At 39.9% G+C, this 26,837-nt stretch overlaps 1 protein-coding gene across 3 annotated transcripts in view; it reads left to right on the forward strand.

Moving 5' to 3' along the window:
* The window catches only part of ADAMTS9 (ADAM metallopeptidase with thrombospondin type 1 motif 9), a 195,145-nt gene extending 186,057 nt beyond the window's left edge, over positions 1-9,088 (forward strand). For all 3 annotated transcript variants that reach the window (XM_043979758.1, XM_043979759.1, XM_043979760.1), the window contains 2 exons: positions 5,414-5,508; positions 7,455-9,088. In XM_043979758.1, coding sequence (XP_043835693.1) covers positions 5,414-5,503 — 90 coding nt within the window. In that variant the 3' untranslated portion in view covers positions 5,504-5,508; positions 7,455-9,088. The remainder of the gene's footprint in view (positions 1-5,413; positions 5,509-7,454) is intronic.
* The last annotated feature ends 17,749 nt before the right edge of the window (positions 9,089-26,837 follow it).

Genomic DNA, 26,837 nt, shown 5'->3' on the forward strand with positions numbered 1-26,837 from the left:
TATCCATTTTGTTTTTCCTGTGTATATGGTTAGGCAGAACTAATTTGAGTCATAGGAACTCTCATTTAAAATTTCACATTTTAAAATTTTTAATTACTTAGTTTTTACAAATGAAAATTTACTTTCTTTTCCTTCAACATCCTCCTTCCCCACTGAGAAAGAAAACAAAGACAACAAAACAAAATAAACACATATAGTCAAGCAAAACCATTTTCCCCATTGGCCATGTCTAATATTCAATATATCTCAGTTTACCCTCTGAGTCTCTCACTTCTTTATCAGGAGGTAGGGAACACGTTTCATCAGGAGTTGTTCATGGTAAAAACTTCACCAATTTTTTTTCTCTTTACAGTATTGTTGGTACTGTACAATTTGTTCTTCTGAGTATACTCTCTTCACTCTGTATCAGTTCATACAAGTCTTCCCAGGTTTATCTGAAACCATCCCCTTTATCATTTCTTTTTTTTTTTTTTTTTAGTGAGGCAATTGGGGTTAAGTGACTTGCCCAGGGTCACACAGCTAGTAAGTGTTAAGGTCTGAGGCCAGATTTGAACTCAGGTACTCCTGACTCCAGGGCCGGTGCTCTATCCACTGCACCACCTAGCTGCCCCCCCCTTCATCATTTCTTACAGCATAATAGTATTCCATCATATTCATATTGCATAACTTGTTAAGCCATTCCCCAATGAATGGGCACCCTCTCAACTTCTAAATCTTTGCTACCACAAAAAAGAGCTGCTATAAATATTTTTGTACATATGAGTTCTTTTTCTTTGATCTCTTTGTAGTATAGACTTAGCAATGGTATTACTAAGTCAAAAGATGCATACATTGGTTTAATAGCTTTTTGGCCATTGTTCCAAATTGCTTTCCAGAAAGGCTAGACCAGTTCATAGTTCCACCATCATTACATTGCTATACTTGTTTTCCCAAGCCCCCTCCAACATTTGTCATTTTCCTTTTTTGTCAACTTTGCCAATCTAATAGTGTGAAGTCATTAGAGTCTTTTAATTTGAATTTCTTGAATTATTAGTGATTTAAATTTTTTTTAATCTATTCATAGCTTGGATTTCTTCCCTTAAAAATTGTTTCTTTTTTTTACCATTTCTCAATTGGGGATTGAGATTCTCAATCTGATTCAGTTCTCTAGATATCTTAGAAATGAGAACTTTCTCAGAAAATTTTGCTATACAGATTTTTTTTACCCATTTACCTGCTTCTCTCCTAATTTTAGCTGCATTGATTTTGTTTGTGCAAAACCCTTTTTAATTTTATGTAATCCAAATTGTCCATTTTGTCTTCTGCGATACTCTTTATATCCTGTTTGGTCATAACCTCTTCCCTCATCCATAGATCATAGATCTGCCAGGTAATTTCTTCCTGGTTTATCTAATTTTTTCATGATGTCAGCCTTTATGTCTAAGTGATGTACCCATTTGGAGCTTATTAGGGTATATGGTATGAAATGTTGATTAATAGCTAGTTCTGGCCAGGCTGATTTCCAGTTTTCCCAATCATTTTTGTCAAATAGTGAGTTCTGACCTGAATAGCTAATATCTTTGAGTTTTTATCAAACATTAGGCTACTTAGTATTCATTTGATTCTGCATTTTCTCTTCTCCCTGAACAGATGGACAGGTGGACAGGCAGCCTTCTGCTCTTCAACTTCTGAAAATAGATAAGTTATAAGGGATAGGAAAATACACAATGTTAGAAAACTGTATTTTTCCTCCCTCTGAAGTATAGATCTCCCCCTAATCTCATGTATCCTATCAATTTGCTTAGCAAGTCTTTTTTTTTCCTTTCATAATTAGTGCAACGGTAAACTTGAAACCAGTATCTTGTCTGAATTCCCAAGTCAGAGTCCAAAATGAGTAAGGCTTAACCAAACTTCCCAAAAGCAAATAAATCTAAATGACTTTGACTTCAATAAAACAAAAATGGATCTAGAACAGAGGCAACATACTAGATGCTGGGGGGTGGAAAAATATCTTCCATCAAGAAGCTTATGTTCCATTGGGGGACACCACATGCACAAATGTCAGTAAATACACAATAATGGGGTTTTTCTAAAAACCAGCCATGAGAATTAGTGTAGGGAAGGGGAAAGGGAGGGGGAGGGGGACTAAGGCTTAGCAGAAATAGAACTAGACTTTGAACTAATGGCAGCCTGTATGCCACCATGGACCTCTAGAATCAGGAGTAATTATTGCAATTTTGTGATTATGGATATATAATTAAGTGCTAAGTGGTAGGGGTTACTGACTGATTAAAGTGTAGTAGACAGGGAAAGCACCTTGGAGAAGGTAGGAATTGACTCACATACACAAATGCACACCCTTCCAGAGAATGAGATTCCTTCTATGCCTGAGGAAGGAGGTTGAGGCTTAATTTAAGGACTACAATTCTAATAATTACAGGTTTCAAAAATGGATTGAGCCAGGGCGGCTAGGTGGCGCAGTGGATAAAGCACCGGCCCTGGATTCAGGAGTTCCTGAGTTCAAATCCGGCCTCAGACACTTGACACTTACTGGCTGTGTGACCCTGGGCAAGTCACTTAACCCCATTGCCCCATAAAAAAAAAAAATGGATTGAGCTGCCTTGGGAGGTATTGGGCTCCCTGTCATTGGAGGCCTTCAGACAGAGGCTGGATGACTACTTGCTGAACATGTTGCGGGGGCGGGGGTTAATTTAGGTCTGAGTTCATCCAGACCTCCTCCAGAATCTTGTCCAACTCTAAGCTGCTGTGGTTTCTTCTCTAACTGTTCAAAAATAACTTTAAACTTTTTTGAAGTTTTTTTTTCCAATGTACAGGTTTTTTTTTTCTTTCTCCTTTTCCCCTAATTGAAAAAAAAAAGAAAGAAAAAGAAAACCATTATAACAAATATGCACAGGTACCAACAGGTTATAAAACCATGCATACTCTTTAACCCAGCAATATTGCTTCTAGGTCTTTATCCCAAAGAGATCAAAAAAAGGAAATGGGCCTTTATGTACAAAAATATTGTTAGCAATTATTTTTATGGTGGCAAAAAAAAATGGAAATTGAGGGGATGACCATCAAATGGGCAATGGCTGAATGATCTGTGATATATAATTATGATGGAACACTTTGGGGCTATAAGAAACAATGATGGATACTACATCAGAAAAACCTGGGAAAACCTATATGACCTGATAAAAAATGAAATGAGCAGAACCAGAAGAGCACTGTACACAGTTATAGCAATATTGTGAAGATAACCAACAATTTCTAACAGTGATTAACTGGGAAAGATTTATCTACTCTGATCAATACAATGATCCACGACAATCCCAAAGGACCCATGATGAAAAAATGCTATCTAACTCCAGAGAGAGAAAAATTATAAACTCTTGAGTAGAGATTGAAGCAGACTTTTTTTATTATACTTGCTATTTTTTTTTACAACATGATTACTATGGAAATGTTTTACATAACTTCACCTGCATAAATGGTATTTTATTGTTTGCCTTCTCAATGAAGGCAAGAATGAAATGAAGGAGGAGAGAATTTGGAATTCTAAATTTTAAAAAATGAATGTTAAAATTATAAAAATAGCTATTACAAATTTGACAGGAAAAATAAGTATGAGGAATTTATTAAAATCAATTCTCCCACTGACAATGTGCAAAAATACTTATCTCATTCTCTATCCTGAGTCCCATCACCTGAAAGGAAGTAGTTGGCATGCTTCATCTTTGGTCTTCTAAAATCATTGCATTCATCAAAGTTCTTAGGTTTTTTGAAGTTGTCTTTCCAGGGTTGTATGTATTTTTTAAATTGTTCTGCTGTTCTTCTCACTTCACCCTGCATTGGTTCATATGTCTTCCCCAGGTTTCTCTAAAATCATCCCTTTCATCACAGAAATGACCATTTGCTTTCCCCTAACTGATCAGAAAACCCAGGTCTCCCCTGAAACAGAGCTTCCTGTTTCTTCTAGGTTCTCTCTTTTTGATAGGTAGGTGTGTGTGTGTGAGAATGGGAAAAGAGAGGTCAGTTTGGACATGGAGACTAAGAAAAGGAAGATTGCTGGCTATGTGCAAGGAGAGCCCCATTTCTGACTCCTTTCAACTCCTACTCCCTTTTTCAAGTTCATAAGAACATCACTGTTGGGGAGGGAGGAGAAGAAAGAACAAGGAAAATGGAACATTTCCATCAAAAGATAGAAAACCTAAGGGAACATGCTTCAAAAGAGAACCTAGGGGGCAGCTAGGTGGAGCAGTGGATAAAGCACCGGCCCTGGATTCAGAAGGGGCTGAGTTCAAATCCGGCCTCAGACACTTGACACTTACTAGCTGTGTGACCCTGGGAAAGTCACTTAACCCTCATTGCCCACAAAAAAAAAATAGAGAGAGAGAGAGAGAGAGAGAACCTAGAGGCAGTGTGATCTAGTGGGTGGAGGGTACTGGACTTGACATCGAGAAAATCTGTGTTCAGATCCTACCTCAAGCTACATACTAGTTGTGTGACCCTGGGCAAGTCATCGGTACCATCTGTGTCTCAATTTCCTATAATATGAAAGAGTTGAACTCAATGGCCTCTGCAGTCTTTCCTAGCTTTAACCCTATCTTTTTTTTTTTTTTTGGTGAGGCAGTTGGGGTTAAGTGACTTGCCCAGGGTCACACAGCTAGTAACTGTCAAGTGTTGAGGTCAGATTTGAATTCAGGTCCTCCTGACTCCAGTGCTGGTGTTCTATCCACTGCGCCACCTAGCTGCCCCCTTATCATTTTCAAAGAAAGAGGAAAAGGATGTGCATGGGTCTAAATATTATAGTGGCTCCTTTTTCAATGACAAAGAATTGAATACTACCCATCAACTGGGGAATGGCTGCAAAAGTTATGGTATGTGAATGTGGTGGAATACTAGTGTGCTGTAAGAAATTATCAAAGGGATGGTCTCAGAGAAACCTGAGAAGACTGAAATAGGTATATTATATAAAGACTGATCTGAACTGATGCAAAGTGAATTGAGGAGAACCAGAAAATGTATACAATGAGAGGAACATTGTAAGGATAATGAACTTTGAAAGACTGAGTAACTGTGATCAATGCAATGACCGACCACAATTCTAGGTGGAACATATATGCAACTATAACTTAAATGTATCCTCTGGGTTCATCCCCAGCACATTTCATCATTTCAGTGATTGGTGGTTGGTTGATTGACAAAATGACTCTTTACTTTTTGTTTGATAGCAGATGGGCTTCTGGCCTACTAGAATTGTTGATAAAATGGGTGCTTGATTTCTCTGTTTAGCAGGTTCCTTTCAGAAAGCTCTGACCTTGAAAAAAATAAAAGGAAGCAGGGATGGTCTTGGGTCATGTCCATCCATGCACATGAGCAAACACTGTGCAACCATAGCTATCACCTAACCTAATGCCTCTCCTTCCAGGATGGCACCAAAGTCACAGGGAAATGTGGTGGATACTGTGGGAAATGCACACCATCCTCTGGAACTGGTCTGGAGGTGCGAGTGCTCTAACAATGGTAGGTTGTTCTTGGGTCTGTCTTGGGGAATCAAGGATGAAGGGATGCCACCAGGAGGTAGTGTGGGCAGGAATAATTTGAGACAAGAATCTGTCTGTGTCATTCCTAAATCAGTGGCTGTAGCTTTGTTTTTGTTTTTTTTTTTTTCCTTTTGGTCCCTCTTTCTTCTCACTCCTGTCTCCTTCCCCATTAGGTTCCCCTAGGCCAAAATACTTTCCTTTCCATGCCTGGGATCACTCAATTCAACTCAGTGCCAGGCACTGTGCTAAGCTCTAGGGATACACAAAGAGGCAAAAGACAATCCCTGATCTCCAGTAGTTTACAATCTCATGGATTATGACTGCTACAGTTCCCTTTCTAAGCCTGCATCCATTCATACGCCATTTGCCATCATAGACGGCAGTATGGTGTAGTGTAGGGAGCCTTAGATATAAAGGCAAAGGGCCTGGGTTCAAATCCTAGCCCCCCCACACACACACACACACACATACTGTGTGACCTTGGGCAACCCAGTTTCCTCACTTGTAGAGCAAGGGGTTGTACTGTATGACCTCTAAGGTGCATTCTAGTTCTAGCTCTCTCATCTTACGATCATCGTAGTCTATGAATTGTAGAGGGGAAAGTGGCTCTTTCATCCTCCAAGTGTCCTCACTCCCTCAGCAATTTGTCCCCTAGAGAGGAAGAAGGCAGCCTCCCCTGTGGCATGAGAGAACTAGAAACTCCACTATGGGAGGATCAGTTCAAAGAAGCAGGGGTGCTGAGCAGGGAGAAGCCTTACAGAGGGGCTGGCTTCAGGGATCTGAAGCTGGCCGTCACATGGGCAAGAGGGGACAGACTGGTCTTTCTTGGCCCAGAAGACAGAAGTGGTTGCTAGCAGTGAAAGTTTCAGAAAAATGACCTAACAATGAGACTTGTCCAGAGTTAAAGTGGACTGTCTCTGGAGAGAGGCTCAAGCAGAGGCTAGTTATGTTTTAGAGAGGGAATTCTTGCTTGGGGACAGCTGGGACCAGGTGGTTTCTAAGATCATCTTCCAAATTCCCTTAGGTGCTAACTAACCCAAGCTCCACCACCCCCCCACCCCCCACCCCCCTCACCCCCCCACCCCCCGGACCCTGCCTCCACCACCACCATTACCAAGAGTAGGTGAGTTCTAATAGTAGGGATAGTTGCATATGACAGTTAATTAGGAGAATAATGGGCGTAGCTAGGTGGCACTGTGGCTATAGTACTGGGCTTGGAATCAGGAAGACCTGAATTTAAATTTGGCCTTAGACACTTATTAGCTGTGTGACCCAGAGCTAGTCACTTAACCCTATTTGCCTCCGTTTCCTCATTTGTAAAATGAAAGAAGGAAATGTCAAATCACTCCAGTATCTTTGCAAGAAAACCCCAGATGAGATGATGAACAGTCAGACAAATTGAAATGACTCAACAACAACAAAAAGGAAGCCAATGAGAATTCCATGAGTATGGAGTAATATCTATCTATCTATCTACTTATCTACCTACCTACCTACCTACCTACCCATCATCTTTCTATCTATCTATCAATCTATCTATCATCTATCATCTATCTATCTATCCATCTATCCATCTATCTCTCTATCATCTCTATCATCTATCATCTCTCTACTGTAAAGAATTGTTATTTGAATCCATCATTTGTCTATCTACCTGTCTATCTACAACATATATATATACCCACATACACACAAAGATAACTTTTATTTGCCTCAGTTTCCTCATCCATAAAGTGAGAGTAATAATAGCACCTATCTGCCAGGATGGTAGTGAGAATCAAATGAGATGATATTTCTCAAGTACTTTTCATACCTTAAAGTGATATGTAAATGCTAGCTGTCATGCTCATCATCATTAGAAAACTTGAAAGTTTACAAAACATTTGCATACATTATAAAGAATATCTGTGCTTTCTTTTCTTCTAGGTGCTCTAAAAAGGAAACCATTATGGGATGGATGAAGGATCATAATGCAATACCTCCACCTTAAATTTGGTTGTGTGTGTATGTGTATGTGTGTGTGTGTGTGCATGAAGACTTGTGTGTGTGTATGTGCTCATGTACATAAACTATATATATATGTGGAATATCCTAATGATGTAAAGTTTAATATTTATGTTTAAAATAATTTATTGTGATTTAATATTTTTGTACGTAAAATGTTTCTATTGCGGCTGCTTTTGTGTTCATTTTGTCCTTTGCAGTCAAACTACTGCATTTTACGTACTCTACATCATATGTAGTTCTGTGACAAAGTGCTCCTGTATTATTATCACGGTACATTTCTGTTTACTTTCAATTGTACATTGTTTGTATTGTTACCTTTTTTATTGTAATTTAAAAAAAAAAACAAGCAAAACCACACCCCTCTTAAGGTGCTACATGAATCACATTTTTTTGGATTTTTTTGTTTTGGGGTTTTTTTTGGCATTTTAATGGAATGGTTTTTAGGAAAATATAGCAGTTCGTACTTAAAGCAGTAATAGACTGGTATCACAGAACATACAGGCTTTTAATTACATCAAGTCCGCGTCCAATTTCACATGCTCTCTGTGAAAAGCAACTGTGTTGGTGCTAACGTTGTATGTTTTTTCAATGGTGTTTAAGAGTAGAATAGAGAACAGAAACCTAAAAATGGAGAAATGGAAGGAAAACTTGGGATGGACAAAAAAATCATTTTGATAAAATCAAATGATCAAATGTTTATCCTATTGTGAATGTCTACTTTTTTTTTTTAAGTGAGTAGAATCCGTCCTTTTTCTATTGTTAATCACACACTACTTTGCTTCTGCACATGGTGCCTTGATTTCCCTGCAAATCAAAATGGATGTTGATAGAGCTGCCACATTATGGAATGCCAGGAAGATGAATGTGGTCAGATGGTTTTGCCAATAGAACCAAAAATATGAGCTGATTACCAGAGTTCCCCCACTGACCAGTGTGAGATCAGTGGCTGATGAAGGGTGGCATGCTAAAGAACAGAACCAGTTATGTGGGTCATGTATATTGTATATATATGTATATATTTATGTATATATGTACATCTATACATAAATATATGTATATGTGTATATATATACACAAATGTATATATATACATATAATATATCTTTTATATATATTTCTATTTTTTATTTATATTTTTGCCCATATCCTGACCTTTGGGCCCCTGGGTCATTGGAGTCACTCCAGGTTCCATGGATGCTGTAAGGGGTCAGAGTTTATTAGGAGAAAGAGGCTATGGAGTCCAAGATGATCATTCTTCCTTAGTGAGTTGTGCAAGACTTCTCCCAGATATAGATGTGCCAAAGCCTTGGTGTGTTTCCTTCTGTATTTCCAGTCTGACCAGAAGGAAGACAGGATCACCAGGGCCTCACGTAGAGGACCCTTGGGTTGAGATTTCTTTCCCCGATTCTGAGGACCAAAGAGATTAGGAAAAGTTGGACAAAAGAAAAGTTTCTCCAAGCCCAAGCAAAACTTCAGGGAAAATTATACTCCATGTATGTATGTGTTATTTTCCATTATTAAGGCTTTATTAAAACCTATTATGAATAAATACAGTGACCACATCCAACCATTTGCACTCTGTATGTTTGCTAGACTGTTATTTCTATTGCTAAGGAAATGTTTCCAGTTGTTTCCCACATTTCTCCTTTGGGATGGGTTACAGATTCTTTTAATCACATTAATGACTATCCTAATTCCCAAGGCAGAGAAGTCAGTAGACCTTTTCCCTGGTCTTCCTTTTGGATGCCTAATTGCAGTTGATGTTTCTTCTGTACACTAGGGCTGGATCTCAATGGCAAGAGAAATTGGACTCGGAATTAAGATTTGTGCATAAGTATAGAAAATTATTGAACATTGGAAACAATACTACCCTAAAAATGTGTTTGACAAAGGGGGCCGGAGTTCTTAGAAAACAAAAATGAAAAATATCCATCCTGGTTGGCTTTTAGTAAGTCATAATAGTATCATGAAACAGATTCTTTGTGAAATGCTTTGTCACGATCTAGGTAAACAATATCTTAGGTATTCCCTCGTCCAATTGAACAGCGTGGTTAAAAAAACAAAAACATTAAATAATCAACAAACATTTATCAGATAACTACTATATGTTGAGAATGCAAAACCAAAAGAATCCCTATTCTCAAGTTGTTTATATTCTCTCAGGAGACAATATTGGTATAGTAGAAAAAAGACTGGAGTCAGAGGACCTGGGTTCAAATCCCATCTCTTGGCACTACAGATCTCTGCCTGTAACCTTGTGCAAAGGGCTGGGTCTCACTCAGTGCCCCTGGTCCTAAAGTGAAGGAATTGAACTAGACAGCCTCTGAAACCCTATCTGGCTCTGCGCCTATGATTCTGCCCCCCCCCCACACACACACACATAAGAATTCAGAAAATCCAAGATCATTACAATTATCATTATTCCTTTCACACTGGCCAATATTCATCTCCTTTCTTTGATGCTCTTCTTTTTCCCAATGACACTTTAAAAGATTACTTCTTGGTGACTGCTCCCCTCATCAACCACATCCTTTTCTGACCTTTAGCAAAATCCCTGACTTTCTTATTGTAACATGCTGCACTGTAATATTCATTATCTGCTCTCACTTATATCTTCCCCACATGTTTTATAAAAATTCTAAGTATTGGTGAATTCTCTCACCTGCTTCTTCAAACTCCCATTTTTCTTCCTCCTCAAGATTCTTTGGCATTGTGAAGAAATGGTCTCTGAATAAACCACATTCGATATAATCGATAAAAACTGACTTCAGATAATACTTTAAACTTCACAAAGCACAGTGTCTCATTTGAGCCTCACAGCAATGAGAGGAAGGAAATAACTGATACCATAATCCTCATTTTATAGCTGAGAAAACTGAAGCTCAGAATTTCAGTGACTTGCGCAGATTCGCACAGCTAGTAAATGTCAGAAGTGGGATTTGAATCCAGGTCTCCAAGTTCAGCTCTCTCTCTCTCTCTTTTTGTTTCTGTCTCTCACTTTGTCCTTCTCCGCCTCCTCCTTTTCCTTCTTCTCCTCTCTCTCCATACTCTCATTCTTATTTTCTCCTTTTTACTCCTCTCTTTTTTCTTTCTCTCTTCCTCTCTCTCTCTCTCAATATCCCTATTGTATACAGCCTGGTTTTTTTTTCTTTTTGTAAGTGTATAATAAGTTTAATTTGTCGTTTTCAAAGCTGTCCTGCTTGTCTGTGCTTCTTTCTGGACTTCCAAATCCAGCACTCATCTCTCTCTATGCCTCACCGCCTCTTCTAATAAACTCTAATGTATGTGTGTGTGTATATATATATATATATATATATAAACATATACATATATACATATACATACACATATATACACACACATATATACATATATACACACACATATATATACATATATATATATTACAAAATTTATGAGTTAAATAAGGCAAAACATCAGCACCGTGGCTAGTGTTGGACATGAACATAGGAAGACCTTTGTTGAATTTCTGCCTGAAACCTTTACTCTTATGTGACACTAAGCAAATCACTTAACGTCCTGTGCCTCTGTTTCCTTATCTGTAAAATGAAAAGGGTTAGACATGATGACCTCTAAGGTCCCTTCCAGCTCTAATTCTCTGATTTTATATTTTTCACTTTATAAAAAGAATGAGTGTTTCGATCTTTTAACCAACCAGCAAATACTGAATGATAAAGATGTGCTTGGCACCCATTCGACTTCATTTAAAATATGAGATCTACCCAAATTCATTTTGAACACAGCCTTCCAGGCAGACACTTCTTGCATAAAATGAGATGTCCTTATTCTATTTTAAGCTGTTCTGTTGGGGGGGGGGGGGGCTGCAGAGAAGGAGAAAATGTCCTTTCTGCCTTAGGGAAAGAAACTTGTCCCTCAAGTAATGCTTAAGAAAGACTGACTCATTTGTGACAAAGTTTATAATATGCATTTATTAGCCTCTGTATGCATTTGGTGGCAGTGCATGACCATGAGGAATAATGACTAAAAGGATGGCCTCAAACCCAGGAAGGTCAAGGTTCCCATCATGCCCCCTCAATACGAGCTGACTGTATGACCTTAGAGAAGACACAACCCTTCTGTGCTTTACTGAGTTCACTGACTGTAAGTTTCAGCGAAGGTGCCAACCTGCCTAGATAGAGGGACTTTCCCCACCTCAGAGTTCCCTATACCAGTGAAAGCCTTAGCCTAAGACCCGATCTTAATGTATCCCTTGTGTAATGCAATTACCCTATTCCATATTGAACAGATAAAATGGGAAGCAAGTAATAAGGAAAATAATATTTGATCAAAATCCGTTGTTAAGATGAGACTTTATACAATATTCTCACTTCAATCTGAGAGGAGTATTTGTTAAATGCTAACTGTGAGTCAGACACTGAGCTGAGTGCAAGGAAGAGGTCCCGCCCTCAAGCAGCTTATTTAAGGAAGACAATGGATAAAAGGAAGTGAAATGTAAGGAGGGGGATGGCTGGAGGGAAGGGGTGGACTGGACCTGGGGCTTTCAAAAGAATTCTAGGAGAAATTCACCAATGGAAGAATGGGGCTATGGGGACAGAAGGATCATCCAGGATGTGTTGGGAAGTGTGGGGGGAAGGGGGGGGGGTCAGAGAGCAGGATGAAGACCTGGGACTTTTCTCAGAATGGGTCAGCCCTTCCTTTCATTTATTTTTTTATTCATTCATTCATTCATTCATCTATTTGTCCATTTATTTATTTATCTATCTGTTTATTCCAATATTTGTTTATTCATTCATTCATTCATTTGTTTGTTTGTTTGTCGGTTTATTTATTTATTTTTGGTGGGACAAAGAGGGTTAAGTGACTTGCCCAGGGTCATATAGCTAGTAAGTGTCAAAAGTGTCTGAAGACAGATTTCAACTTAGGTCCTCCTAAATCCAGGGCCAGTGCTTTATCCACGTCACCACCTAGCTGCCCCGATCCTTCCTTTCATTTATGATGTTCCCTAAACAAACCATCTATACAGTATGTAGTGCACAGCATAACCTTGATGAAGCTGAATGGATGGAGGAGGGAATGATTACTAAGCCCTGCCTCCTTCCAAATTAAAATCATACAAGCCTACTATTTTAAGTCTTCTTCAAAATCTTTCTGAAAATATAAGTTTTACTTTCCTGCCTGGTCAGCACAGGACAACAAATTCGATTATCTTAATACTGTGGCTTCCTTTAAGTCCCAACTAAAATCCCACTTTCCACAAGAAGCCTTCTCCAACTCTTGTGAATGCTGGTGTTTTCCTTGAGTTAATTACTTCCAATTTATCCTATATCTATAACATATTTGTACATATTTTTTGCTTGTTGTCTCCTCCATTAGATGGCAAGTTCCTTGAAGGCAGGAATTGTCTTTTGTCTTTCTTTTTTTGTATACTCAGTACTTAGACCCCTCCAACCTGATTATCCTCCAATGTCACCTCTTTTAGCATTTTAATACAGTCCTGGGCTTTTCTTGGTAAAGATACTGGGGCGGTTGGCCATTTTCTTCTCCAGAGAATCATCTTTTGTCAGAACTCTCTATTCTGTCCGTCCTGATTAACCCTGCACAGCATAGCTCATAGTTTCACTGAGCTCCACAGGTCCCTTTGCTCTCCACACCCCTCCCCCCAACACAAAGTAGTCTCTGCCCTCAAGAAATTTGCATTATAGGGGGCAGAGGACCTGAGTTCAGCTCTGGCCGTAGACATTTGACACTAGCTGTGTGACCCTGGGCAAGTCACTTAACCCTCATTGCCCTGCAAAAACAAAAAACAAAAAACAAAAGAAATTTGCATTATATCAGACAAAACAACATGTATAGTTTTATTGTTAAGTTGTTTTTCAGTTAGGTCTGACTCTTTGTCACTCCATTTGGGGTTTTCTTGGCAGAGATCCTGGAATGGTTTGCCATTTCCTTCTCCAGCTCATTTTACAGAGGAGGAAACTGAGGCACCCTAGGGTCACCCAGTTAGTATCTGATGCAAGATTTGAACTCAGAAGGATGAGACGTACAGATATTAGTATACACTAAATACAAAGATCATATACCTTATACCATTTCTTGTGGCAGGTTGTTGTAAAAATATGATGTAGCCAACTAAATATACTACTAATAAGATATGTATATGTATATACATATATTATAAATAAATATGTATGTGTGTGTGTGTGTGTATATATATATATATATATATATATATATATATATATATATATAAAATTTAGCTATATTGTGGATCATAGAGCTAGATCATAGCTACACCAAGAATCAGAGGTAGGTCCTCAAACACCAGAGTTTGTATTCTTTCAACTGTAATGGGGGAAATGGGGTACTGGTTGGTGGGAGTTGGGGTTCTTGGGAATCCCTCTTTAAAGAATTACACCCTCTTGCACACAAAACTTAGTTAGAATAAGGTGGTAGTTTATTGAGGAACAAGGGAAGGGAAGGGTGGGGGGAGGGAAACCATGAAAGAAATCCTTAGACTTTCTTGGGGAGATTGGCATAAAACACATGGCTCCGAGGTACCAAATCTTGAACAGGAGACTGGAAGGTACTTTTATAGAGGACTGATGGGGGTGGACCATCTGCCTATGAAAAGTTCCTTTAGTGAGAGAGGACCATCCCCCACTGGTGGTAGCTGGGGGAATTGGGTGAGGAGTGGAGGACCATCCCCCACTGGTAGTGCCTAGAGGAATTGAGTGAGGGGTGGCTATGGATCCCTCTTCAGAACACAAAGGCCGCAGCCACACCCAAATTTATCTCCCCAGGGTAAGGGAGACCAGAATGAAGGGTAGATTCCTAAACTAGCTCAGTCCGATTTGGTTCAGTTTATCTCTCTAGGCGTTATCTGTCCTCTGGTTTAGTTTCTCTAGGAGAAGCTTCCTTGATGTGCCCCAGAGAACTTCTGGGGTGCTCTGCACCCCATGACACAACTTTCTTGTGCTGATTTATATGGGCTAGTCTATTTTTTATAACATCATTTATAACATGGCTTAATGGGAAGAGTGTTTTGAGTAACGAGTAATGGACATAAAATCATTTGGGGAGGGGCTAGGTACAAACACTTTGTAAGTCAGATACTATTTCCAGAACAAAGTTCCACACACTTTCTTGCTAGAATCTGCTCCCAGGATGGATTATTCTCTCTGTGTGTTCCTTTCCTGCTCTCTGAACTTTCAGGAAGCTCTCAGGGACAGTTTTCATTCACCTAGGATGCAGGTTTTCCTCAGTATTTTGGAGATAGGCAGAAACTTCTCTCTGTACACAAATGGGGCAAACAGAATTTGGGCATACAGAGTTCTCATTCTCTCAGTTCTCAAAATTTCCAGGGAATATCTACCAGAAGCAATGGTGAAACATTGGATCAGGGGTCGGGAACCTCAGTTCTCATTCTAATGTGGTTGGATTTAGGTAACTCACTTAAGCTTTTGGGGTTTTTTCCTTATCTAAGGTAGTTGCTAAACATTAATTAAGCACCTACTTACAGTGCCAGGCACTGCACTAAGTGCTCTAGAGTAGCCAAAAGGGAACTTGATTTGGAATCAGAAAATCTGAAGTAGAATCCAATCCCATGTCTCTTATTTACTATCCCTGAGACCTGGACCCTTTGTTTCCTCCCATCTCTGACATCTGTGGGACCCCTCAGTTTCTTCTATTAAAATGAGAGGGTTGGTTTCATTGACCTCTAAGACACTTGTCAGTTCTAAATCTATGATTGTATTAACTTCTTACTCAATTAAAAAATTTCTCCTATGCTAATTAAGGAACATGAGCCTAGATTAGAAGACATACATCACCCCCCAATTTTGATATTTAAATAAGGAAGTTTGTCTTTTCAGGGCCTAATTACAGAATAGGGGCCAAACAAAGAGAGGGTAAAGAAACTGTAAATTGGTGGCTCCATCAAGTGATCCCTTCACTAGGTATGAACAGGTCTCTTGAGTGAGCACCATAGGATTTTTTTTTTGCACCATAGGACTAAGAATAACAAGCCCCAGGGGGGTCAGCTGGTGGCACAATGGATAAAGCACCGGCCCTGGATTCAGGAGGACCTGAGTTCAAATGCTGCCTCAGATATTTGACACTTACTAGCTATGTGACTCTGGGCAAGTCACTTAACCCTCACTGCCCCCCCCCAAAAAAAAAAGGAATAACAAGCCCACCTCCTGGTGACCTTTAAAAGTTGTTTCTTTGAGACAAGAAGTTTCCTCAAATGCCAAATAAGGAAACTATACTAAATAACCTCTAGGCTCCATTCCAGCTCTATGTCTTTTATGTTATAATCTTCACTTGTACTATTTTCCAACCAGTCTACCAGAATGCTTCTGGTGTGTTAAAAAGAAAATTCCTGCTATTGACTAGAAGAAAGGCAGAGCAAAGAGGATAGGTGATCTCTAAAGGAGAGAAGGGGCTATTCATTTACACCCATGATGGGCAGTTAATAATCCAGTATGTTAGCCTAGGGGGATACAAGAATATATGCAATTGCCCTCAGTACCCAGCTTCCCTTTATGCACTTAACATTGCCCTTCATCACTTCTTGGGTATTTGGGCAACATAATACCTGAGGATCACGTATTCCCTTGGCACCAGCATTAAATCTGCAGATGACTCAAAGCTAAGGGTGATAAATAATACTGGACGGCAGTTGGGATCCAAAAAGATCTTGACAGGCTAAAAAATTGATCTGGATTTAATAAGATGAAATGCCATAGAGCCCACAAAATTGACTTTGTAAGGGTGAGAGTAGGAGGTATAGCTTGTCAGCAATTTACCGGGAAGGACCTAGAAATTGTAGTTGACTTCAACCTCAATATTATCCAACAGTGTCATGGCAGTCAGAAAATCTAATGCAACCTTGGCCTCCATTGAGAGGCAGAATGTTCAGAACTAAGGACACTTCTGATGAGTCTGCATGTAGATTCATGTTCAGTTCTGGGCACTATATTTTAGAAAGGATTTTGATAAGCTGAAGGATTTCTGAAGAAGAGCAGCCAAGATGTTGAAGGGCTTCAAGTCTATGCTATTTGGGGACCAACTAAAGGAACTGAAGGTGTTTCTCCTGAAGAAAAGAAGACTGAGGAGAGGTGGAGGGATAGAAGCACTGTGTTGAATATATGAAGGGCTATTGTGGATGAAGGATTAGATGAGTGAAGCATATTTAGGTGTTATATCAAGAAAAACTTGCTAACAATTAGAGATGTTCAAAAGCAGAATGGGCTGCTTCATGGGATAGTGGGTCCTCCCAAATCCCATTTGATGATTGGCCAGACAACCAATAATTATGCAAGTTAAATGGGGGGATTTGGGGTGGGGTGTTGGTTGAAATAAAAGACCAATGAGATTCCTTCCAGTTCTGAAATGCTATGTGATTCGTTGTGTGTGGGCACAGCAAGTATGGTGGCTAGAGAGATCCCTTCAAGTCAAAGTGAGAAAAGATAGGGTATGGAGATGACCTTGGGCCTCATCATACTTTTATGCACCTATGGACCTACTGTTCAGGGGTATGATAGGTGAATACCCCCTATTGCCTCTAGGACCAAACACAAAATCTTCTGGCATTCAAAGTCTTTGCTATTCCATGGATAAGATACTCCATCTCTCAGATCAGGGCATTGTGTGTGTGGCTGTCCCCCATGCCTGCAGTGGTCTCCCTACTCATCTCTGCCTACTGGCTTGCCTGGCTTTCTTGAAGTTCCCATCTGAAATCCCACCTTCTATAGGAAGTGTTTCCCAACCCTTCTTAATTCTGATGCCTTCTCTCTGTTAATTATTTCATATATACATATGTAAATGTGTATTATGTACAATGTGTGTATACATGATACATATATGTGTATATGCATGTGTATCTATGCAGTACACATGTGTGCGTGAGCTTATGTATTGTCGGGAAAATTTTTTAAGTCCGACGGAAGAACGAAAATAACAAAGTTTCCAGGCTGAAGCAAATAGGTTTATTGAGAGACGGTTAGTCCCCCAACAAAGCCAATAGGTTTATTGAGAGGGTTTTAGTCTCCCAATAAATCCAGTCATCCAGGCATTGGGCCTGAAACACCCAGAGTTACAAAATTCATGGGTTTATATACCCTTCCAAAGTTACACTTGTACAGTATTATATCATTAGTTACACTACTAGATCTTGTGATATTACCTAATGCTTGACATTGGAAAATTAGGAAATGTGAGAAAAGACTTAACCTTTTGACCTTATGTGATCTATATTAAATAGAATAAATCACAATTTTTAGTTAATATATTGATTATTATCTTAATCCAATCACTTATAACTATGGTGAATCTCTTATAACTAAGGGATGGGGAAAATCTCACAGTATGTGTGCATATACATGTATATGTGGCTGTGTGTATATATACATACATATACCTAGGTGTGAGTATATATATATATATACACGTGTGTGTATATGTTTTCTTGCTGTCTTCCCCATTAGACTGTGAGTTTCTTTAGGTTAAGGACTTCCTTTTGTCTCTTTTTGTATCATTAGCAGTTGGCATATTGCCTGGCACGTGGTAGACATTTTTAAATGTGTATTGATTGATTAGTTGATGTACAGACCTTGCTTTTCCTTCTACAATTGTGAGTTAAGACTTTATGGAATTATGAAATATTAGAGCTGGAAGGGCCTGTAGAGTTCATGTAGTCCACCCCCCTTATTTTACAAAGAAAGAAACTGAGGCCCAGAGACTTTAAACAATTTGTCCAAAGTTACTTGGCCACTATACCATAATGTCTCCTAGAGTATCATAGAAAATGGGAAACCTAAATAACATAATAAATAAAATTCAATTTAACTTAAGTTAAAATCATCTAGTGACTTGATAGTTTTGTCATAACTCCCTGCTCCAACTATTTTTCCTTTCCTATGACCTACCTTATATCTTCGGGACCAAGAGGACACAGCACAGAGAGTGTTGTTTGTTAGTTCTCTCCATGTTTCCTATCAGGCTACCTTTTAAGATAACTGTGAAGCACTTAGAAATGATGATGTTCTTGTGCCATCTTCTGGATTTCTGCATGAGTCAATATCTTTAGCTCAGAAAAGAAAGGTTAGCCAAGCTGCGCCCAGCTAATTTGCACACGCGCCCCCAATCCTAGCACACAAACTAACAGCTCTTGGCAGCTAACGGGGTCAGACTCCACTCAGCATCCAAGGCTCAGTGTCCTGTGGCTTTAAATAATCTTGCTTTTTCCTATAGAAGGCAAGAGGATTTGTTGTCAGCCTCCCACCAAGCATGAGTCCATTTAGAAAAGGAAGTGTTAAAAGCAATTGAACGAGCAGTTACGCCTAACCCAGGGGTTGGCAAATCTATACTTATTGTGCCATTGACAAAATATTTTCTTTGTAGCCATCCTCAAAAACTAATGACTTTAACTACTGACCTCTGTGTTTCAAAGTGATTTCCCCATCAGGAAACCATTGTCAGATTCCCAACACGTTTAATCGGTATAGGATGGAAACAATATGGAAACAGTGAATTACAAAGGCCATCCCCACAGAAGGCCTGGCTAGGACATGGTTTTCAACAACAATTGCTTTTCCTACCTCGGTGGGTGTACAAAATTATTTACGGTGACATTTTCTATGGTGTAAAAGGTTTCCTAGGTAATGAAAAATATTCGTAATGGTTCTTGGCATCCAAGAAATAGCTTTTCTCTTTGTGACCACAAAGACCAAAGTCCTAATATGGCATAAAATGACCAGAGGAACTATATCACACAAGTATTAACAATAGTTTACAACTGAGGGACCATTACAGGAACCTTGACAATACTGTTATAATGTACTCTAGAAACATGGCTATCTCTTGCTTTGGAGAGCCTTAGTGAAACCACAGAATCTTTGAGTGTAAAGACAAGTCAGAGGCTCCGTGGCCTAATCTGTACCTAACGAAAAGTCTTCACACAAAAACTGGAATGACTGCTTGTTGAATATGTCATAGAGGTCATTCTCGTACAAGACCATATAGCACTAGTTGGCCCCTGAGGTCCCTTCTCAATCCTGGGATCTTAAGAATCTCTCCTATAACAAACCCACGAGTTTGTCTCATCTACCACTTAAAGACCTAAGGATAAGTAGCTCTTTTCATTTGGGGATAATTTTAATTCATAGGAAGTTTTTCCTTATGACAGAAAGTACTTTTCCAGACATAGACAGTTTTGCTAAATAAAGAGACAGAAACAAGGACAGTTATGAGGGAAACATAGAAAAAAGCCTCACAGAGAAAAGGCACTTGGGATAAGTGTCCTGTTTCCCAGCATCGTGTTTGCATATGATTAGTATGAAGACTTTGAGCTACAAGTCTTTGATTCCTAAAGCTGTTTAGTAATGACAGGGAAAAGGCATGTGGTATACTTGTAAATTGCCTGGAAAAAATAAAGGTTTTGGTTTATCTCCATAAGATGAAGGTGAGTCTGTATATAGTACCTTAAGCTTGACAGAGAATTTTCTTCATAAAAGCCCAGCAAAGTAGGTACCATATGTTTTGCCATTAAAACCAATCATCATAATTATTTCTCTCCATCCCACTCCCTTCCCATGACATTTACTCTATCTGCTTTTTACCTATTCCTCCTCAAAGATGTTTTACTTCTGACTATCCTCTCCCCCGCTCTGTACTCCCCTTTTTCACCCTTCCTTCCTTAACCTCCTTCCCTCCTACTTTCCTGCAGGGTTAAATAGATTACTCCTCCCAATTGGCTATGGATGCTATTCCCTCCATGAGCCCACTCATCTCACTGAAGAGATTTTCCTTTGGACCAATAAGGCAGTTGAACTGGGCATGGAATTCAGGGCTTCATCTGATCTCACATTCTTAGGATAGTGCCTTCCCCCCACAAGTTGGGTCTGGGAATAGATTGCCATCTACTCCTAAAAGAACTGACTGGAGGAAGAAAAGCCCTCTCTGCCTTTGCTGTTTAGAAGAAATGACAAGAGGGGCAGCTAGGTAGTGTACCGGATAGAGCACTGGCCCTGGACTCAGGAGGACCTGAGTTCAAATCTGACCTCAGACACTTAACACTTACTAGCTGTGTGACCCTGGGCAAGTCACTTAACCCCAATTGCCAAGAAAGAAAGAAAGAAAGAAAGAAAGAAAGAAAGAAAGAAAGAAAGAAAGAAAGAAAGAAAGAAAGAAAGAAAGAAAGAAAGAAAGAAAGAAAGAAAGAAAGAAAGAAAGAAAGAAAGAAAGAAAGAAAGAAAGAAAGAAAGAAAGAAAGAAAGAAAGAAAGAAAGAAAGAAAGAAAGAAAGAAAGAAAGAAAGAAAGAAAGAAAGAACAGAGAGGGGTCAGTAAACTGCAGGTCATAGAAGAGAAGTTTTACCCTTTTGTTCCCTCTGCTGCCACCTACTGCCTAAAAGGGGAAAATTAATCAGTGCCCCATCAAGGGACCTGGAAGAGCATTGTAGTTCCTAGGTTTAAGAATTTCTGCTTTGGCTGAAAGAGAGTTGTAGCTAGGCTATCAATTTTTTTTTTTTTTTAGTGAGGCAATTGGGGTTAAGTGACTTGCCCAGGGTCACACAGCTAGTAAGTGTTAAGTGTCTGAGGCCGGATTTGAACTCAGGTACTCCTGACTCCAGGGCCGGTGCTCTATCCACTGCACCTAGGCTATCGATTTCAGCAGCCAAGAGCAGAGAAGCCACTGGAAAGGGGACCCTTCCCATCACTGAATTGTAATGTATACTTATCATGAAAGGAAACAAAAGACATTTAGGTCCAGTGTCCAAGCTGTTATTTTCCCCAGGCACATGTATTCCCTCACTTTCCCTTAAAGTCCCTGCTGTGTACCTTAGCTGGAGATTGTGTCCCAGATTTATAGGTGGAATATTGTGTTATTATTCCTGTGATAAAATAATGGGATTTAGCAGATACTCAAAGGCCCACCTGGAGATTAATCTAAACTGATTGAACTAAGTGAGAATGACTGACTGCTGATTAGCCTACTTCAGGTTAACTAGATTGTAAGCACACCTGGCTAGCCCTTAAGAAAGTATTGTTCTCAGAAATTAAAGACTTTGAACTCAACTTGAGACCACCTTCAAGTCCAGTGAACCAATGGATTTAGATGATGATAACCAATCCAGCTTGAAGCAGTATATAAGGACTGCCCATGCTCTGGACCTATAAAAAGCTTCCACACACTCAGTTTGAGAGAGTTAGTGATTGAAGCAGGCTAGTGGCAGAGGACTTGAGGAAGAACCCAACCAGGCTGGAACTCTAGGATAGATAGGCTTTTTCTTAACTTTCTGAACTCCACGTGAATACCTGGTATGCTTTAATAAATGCTTAATTCCCAAAGACTGGTGCTAAAGCTTCTAATTTAAGGTGACCACACAATTTAGATTTTAAACATCACACTCCTCTTCCTTTGCATTTAGTAAATGTTTCTGATCGAATTACTGGAGGGACAGCTAGGTGACACAGTGGATTAAGCACTGGCCCTGGAGTCAGGAGGACCTGAGTTCAAATCTGCCCTCAGACACTTGACACTTACTAGCTGTGTGACCCTGGGCAAGTCACTTAACCCCAATTGCCCCGACAAAAAAAGTTACTGGAGTCATCTTGGGTGATTTGTTCAGTGGGAAGCACAGCAGAGAGAGCAACAACATAAAATAATGGAAGAGTAGCCACCTCACCAGGGTAACCCCTAAGTTCCTGAGAAAGTTTCTTATAGATATGTCTCTTCCTTCAGGGGACAAACAATCCTACCTACTAGAGTACAGGTGTAGGTTAGGGTGAGTGAGCTTGCTTGGAGGGAAAGCCTAGAGAGAAGGGGATGGGTACCCAAGCTGTGCTACACTTGTACAGAGTCTAAATTTGCCTCTTTTCAATTTCCACCCAATTTCCCCTAATTCTGGCCAGGAAAACCAAGCATAACAAGTCTGATCCCTTTACCATAAAACAATCCTCAAAAGCTTGAAGGCAGCCATCAAGCTCTTTGACTCCCCCAAATCTTCTCTGTTCCAGGCTGAACATCCCAATTTTCTTCAACTGCTAGGTGCACTCTATACAGATAGAGGGCTGGGCCTGGAGTCTGGAAGACCTGAGTTCCAATCCAACCACAAACATTTATTAGCTGTGTGACCTTAGACAAGTCACTTAATTTCTGTTTCTCTCAGTTTCCTCATCTATAAAATGGGGACAATAATATAGCACCTACCTCTTAGGGTTGTTGTGAGGATCAAATGAAATACTAATTGCAAAAAGCTTAGCACAGTGTCTGGCACAAAGTATGTGTTACATAAATGTTTATTATTATTGTTATGTATGGCATAATATCCAGTCCTGGGGACTTTCCTCTGGACATTCTACAGCTAAGCGGCATTCTTCCTAAAATTCCTTGCCCAGAACTGAACACAGTGCTCCAGGTAGAGATTGAATAAGTCAGAGTCCCCTGAGTTCATCGCTTCCCTGGCCCACCCTCAGGCCTGGACACTGTGCCTCTTTCTTTTTTTTTTTTTTTTGTTTGTTTTTTTTTTTTTTTTTGGTTTTTTTTGGTTTTTTTTGCGGGGCAATGGGGGTTAAGTGACTTGCCCAGGGTCACACAGCTAGTAAGTGTCAAGTGTCTGAGGCCAGATTTGAACTCAGGTACTCCTGAATCCAGGGCTGGTGCTTTATCCACTGCGCCACCTAGCTGCCCCCTCTGTGCCTCTTTCAATGCACACCAAGGCTATCTTAGATTTCAGGGCTGTTGACTCACATTGATCTTGAAAAGTCCACGAAAACTTTCAGGTCATTTTCATATAAATTGCTATCTAGCTCTTTGTCTTTCATTTTTCATTTGAAATTGAGGGTTTTAATTCAACTCTAGTACTTCTCCTTCACTCCTATTGTATTTCATCTTATTAAAATGTGGCCCAACATTCGAAATTGTCAAGATCTCTTGTCATAATAACACTGTATCCAGCATAGCCCTTAATAGGATGCTTCCATCAAGTTGCTATTCGCTAGACTTCCTCTCTTAGGGCCAAGGGTTCTGTCTTGGTTCCATCTTTCTCCATCCCAACAGCTGTCTCTCCACCCGAACTTTGTCCTGGGTCCCTGCACTACCACTGAGTGCTTCTTGGGAGACTAGAAGGATGATGTCCCTGGCTCCCTCCTCCAGTCCATATCAGCCCATATGTTAATAGAGTGAATAAGATTCTCTTCTCTCTTCCCCCTATTTGATGATCTTCAGAGTTGGGGTTGGCAGATGCATGGTACTAAAATACTTGTTGGACCTAAAATAGCTCTCTTTTGGGCCTGCCCACTGCCTGAAATTCCTACCATCTTCAAGCAGTCCTTAGGAACTTCTCAGAAACCAGTACATTTTAACCAGGTGAAGTTATTATGTAATACATTAGCATGGATTAGTTTAAATCCAACAACCCATTACCCTATATTGTCTGTTAGCAGAAAACAGAGCCCAAAAGGAATCTGATACAGAACACAGAAATTTTCCTGGACCCCAGAAGTTGGAGGCATTGGGTGGAAATTGCAGAGAGGCAAAGAGCAGCTTTTCCTTCTGCCTAATTTTAGGTTCGTTTAATTGTCCAGCTGCAGTGTCTGTCCCACATAAATGTACTGATAGATGAGTTCTATGTCTTGCCAATTCAGCTGCATATCATAGTCTGGACAAGAGGTATTCTTCAGCCTCTTGACTTCCTGCATGAGTAGTTTAGATGAACTCTATCTGACCAGTTAGTCAAACAATAGGCATTTATTAAGCATCTCCCTGTACCAGGCATTATGCCAATGACTGGAAATACACATACAAAACAATACAGTCCCTCTGGCTTACATCCTAATGGGGGAGACAATGTAGAACCAAATTTGATCAATCTAGTCTCAAGAGAGACTTAGAGATCACCTAGTCCAACCCCCTCATTTGATAGATGAGGACACTGAGGTTAAGTGACTTGCTCTGGATCACATCCAGCAATTATCTGAGGCAGGATTTGAATTAGATCTTCTGACTCGAACACCAGTGGCATCCCCTACACAATGCTGCCTCAAATATATGGAGGGCAGCTAGATGGGACAATGGCTAGAGTGTTGGCGTTGCAGTCAGGAAGATCTTAGTTCAAATCTCATCTCTGGCATTTGCTAGATGGGCAAATTGTTTACCCTTTCTCAAGACTCAGTTTCTTCATATGTAAAATGGGAATAATGATAGCTCCAACCTCACAGGGTTATTGTAAGGACTGTGGTAAAAAGTGAAAGTTTTTAACAGCTGGTTAGGATAACTGAAGGACGCCAGTTTTTGAAGGACCACCCTTTTGGGGAGGAGACCATGACGAACCACCCATGTGTCTGCTAAGCACTCCACTTCCAGGGTGCAAGCTTAAAGGCAAGGAGAGAACTGAAGTGATGTGTTTTTCTCTCCTTGCCCACTGGCTTGCTCTGCACACACAGAGGCTGACTCAGGTTCAACAGCGTGACCCTTGGTGATCAGCCTGGTCCTCCCTAACAGCAAGTGCTTGTTGTGATTCTCAGCCTCAGGGGTGGTTTTGGAATTTGGTGAGTTCTATAGGGAATATAGACTAAGCTTAGATCTAAGACTATTTATTTGTATTTCTACTTTCCTATCTCTCTAATCAACATCACCTTGTTTTGTTGGCTAATTAATGCCCAAACAATAAAAGCTCTAACTAAAGCTCAGAGGCTTCTTTCACTTACTGGTCTGGGAGATATATATAAGGGAAAGGTTAAAGGGGAGTTTAATGCTCTTGTATCCAATTTTAAATCTCACAAGACTGAATAAGATAATGTATGTAAAGTGCTTTGTGATCCTTAAACCACTATGTAAATAGTAGCTATTATTATATGTACAAGATATGGATATAGATTTCTCTCTCCCTACACACACACACACACACACACGCACACACACACACACATAAATAGAGCAGGTCCAGGAAAGGCCTCCCAAAGAAGGTAACATGTGAGCTGAGTCCTAAAGGAACCCAGGGATCAGTCAGTGTGGATAGATAATGAAAAGAAGATACCACTGCCTAGGAGTCCACCTTGTTTCTGAAAGACCCTGTGACACTTTCCCATCATCAGATGAGGTCCTGTTTAATCTTTGCTCAAGCACAAAATCCTAGACCTGAGTAGCTGCAGGGCCCCTCCTTTTAAACTATTTACACAAGAGCTTATCTCCTCTAGCTTCTTCTCTCTTGATGTCACTGTGTTTATAGATGTTGAAGCCAAAATGTAAACCATATTGAAATGATTCTGCAACAGACCTCAGATGCCTTGGAATCTCTGGTCTCTATTGACAGATCTTAGACAAGTTTTTTCAGGAGTTTCCATTGACATCCTCCATTTGCTTTTCCTTTTATCTGCCTAGTCAGACAGATGTGAGGGTGGGGATTTTGTTTTTGTTTTCTGTAACATGGAATATTTGAGATAGACCTTAAATCAAAGAAAGGATGGCTTGCTCAGAATTCACTTTGACCTCCACTGAACTTTGTGCAGACAACCAAAGCTGGGAAGTGCCCAGTAACAGAGTCCAGATCCAGAAAGATCTTGAGAGGCTAGAGTATTGGGCCAAATCTAATAAGATGAAGTTGGTTGAGGATTAATATAAGGTTTTATATTCGGGTTTGAAAAATCATCTTCACAAATACAAGAGGGGCAGGTAAGGTTAGCTGGTGATTTGTCTGGAAAAGATGGCAAAATTTTGAAGATGCAACAAATTGCCTCCTGTTGTATTTCTCATCTTAGTCATGTGAGCTCAGGACCTAATGAAGAAGCAACACGCCCATGCTACCTCCTCCTAAAGCCTCATTCCTATTCTAAGGACCTCAACTGATCCCCAGGGCGTGACTGCCCATATCACCCATCTCCCAGCCCATTACCTTGTGCCCACTGAAAATGTTCTATTCTCAGCAGACTTCTTTATGTCCTCCAAATTTCAGCAACACTTCTTTCACCTCCCTGCTCTCTACTCAAATGGGCCAATTTTTCCACTCACATGACTACTATCTCACCTCTCCCCTGGACTCCTAACTTGTCTCTCTGCCTCGAGTCTCTTCCTTCTCTAATCCACACAGCTTCTAAAGGGCTGTTCTGAAAGCACCATCTGAGAAAGCTCCCCACTTAAGCTTCACTGGTACCCCATTGCCTATAGGACAAAGGTCCCCAGCTTCTTCTGTGGGTCAAGGACCCCTTTGGTAGTCTTCTGTGGTCTATGGACTCCTCAAAATAATATCTTCAAATGAATAAAATAAAGTAACCAAAATGACCAAGATAACAGATTATATTGAAAAACAGTTATCAAAAAA

Source organism: Dromiciops gliroides, chromosome 1, assembly GCF_019393635.1.
Source record: "Dromiciops gliroides isolate mDroGli1 chromosome 1, mDroGli1.pri, whole genome shotgun sequence".
Classification (NCBI taxonomy): domain Eukaryota; kingdom Metazoa; phylum Chordata; class Mammalia; order Microbiotheria; family Microbiotheriidae; genus Dromiciops; species Dromiciops gliroides.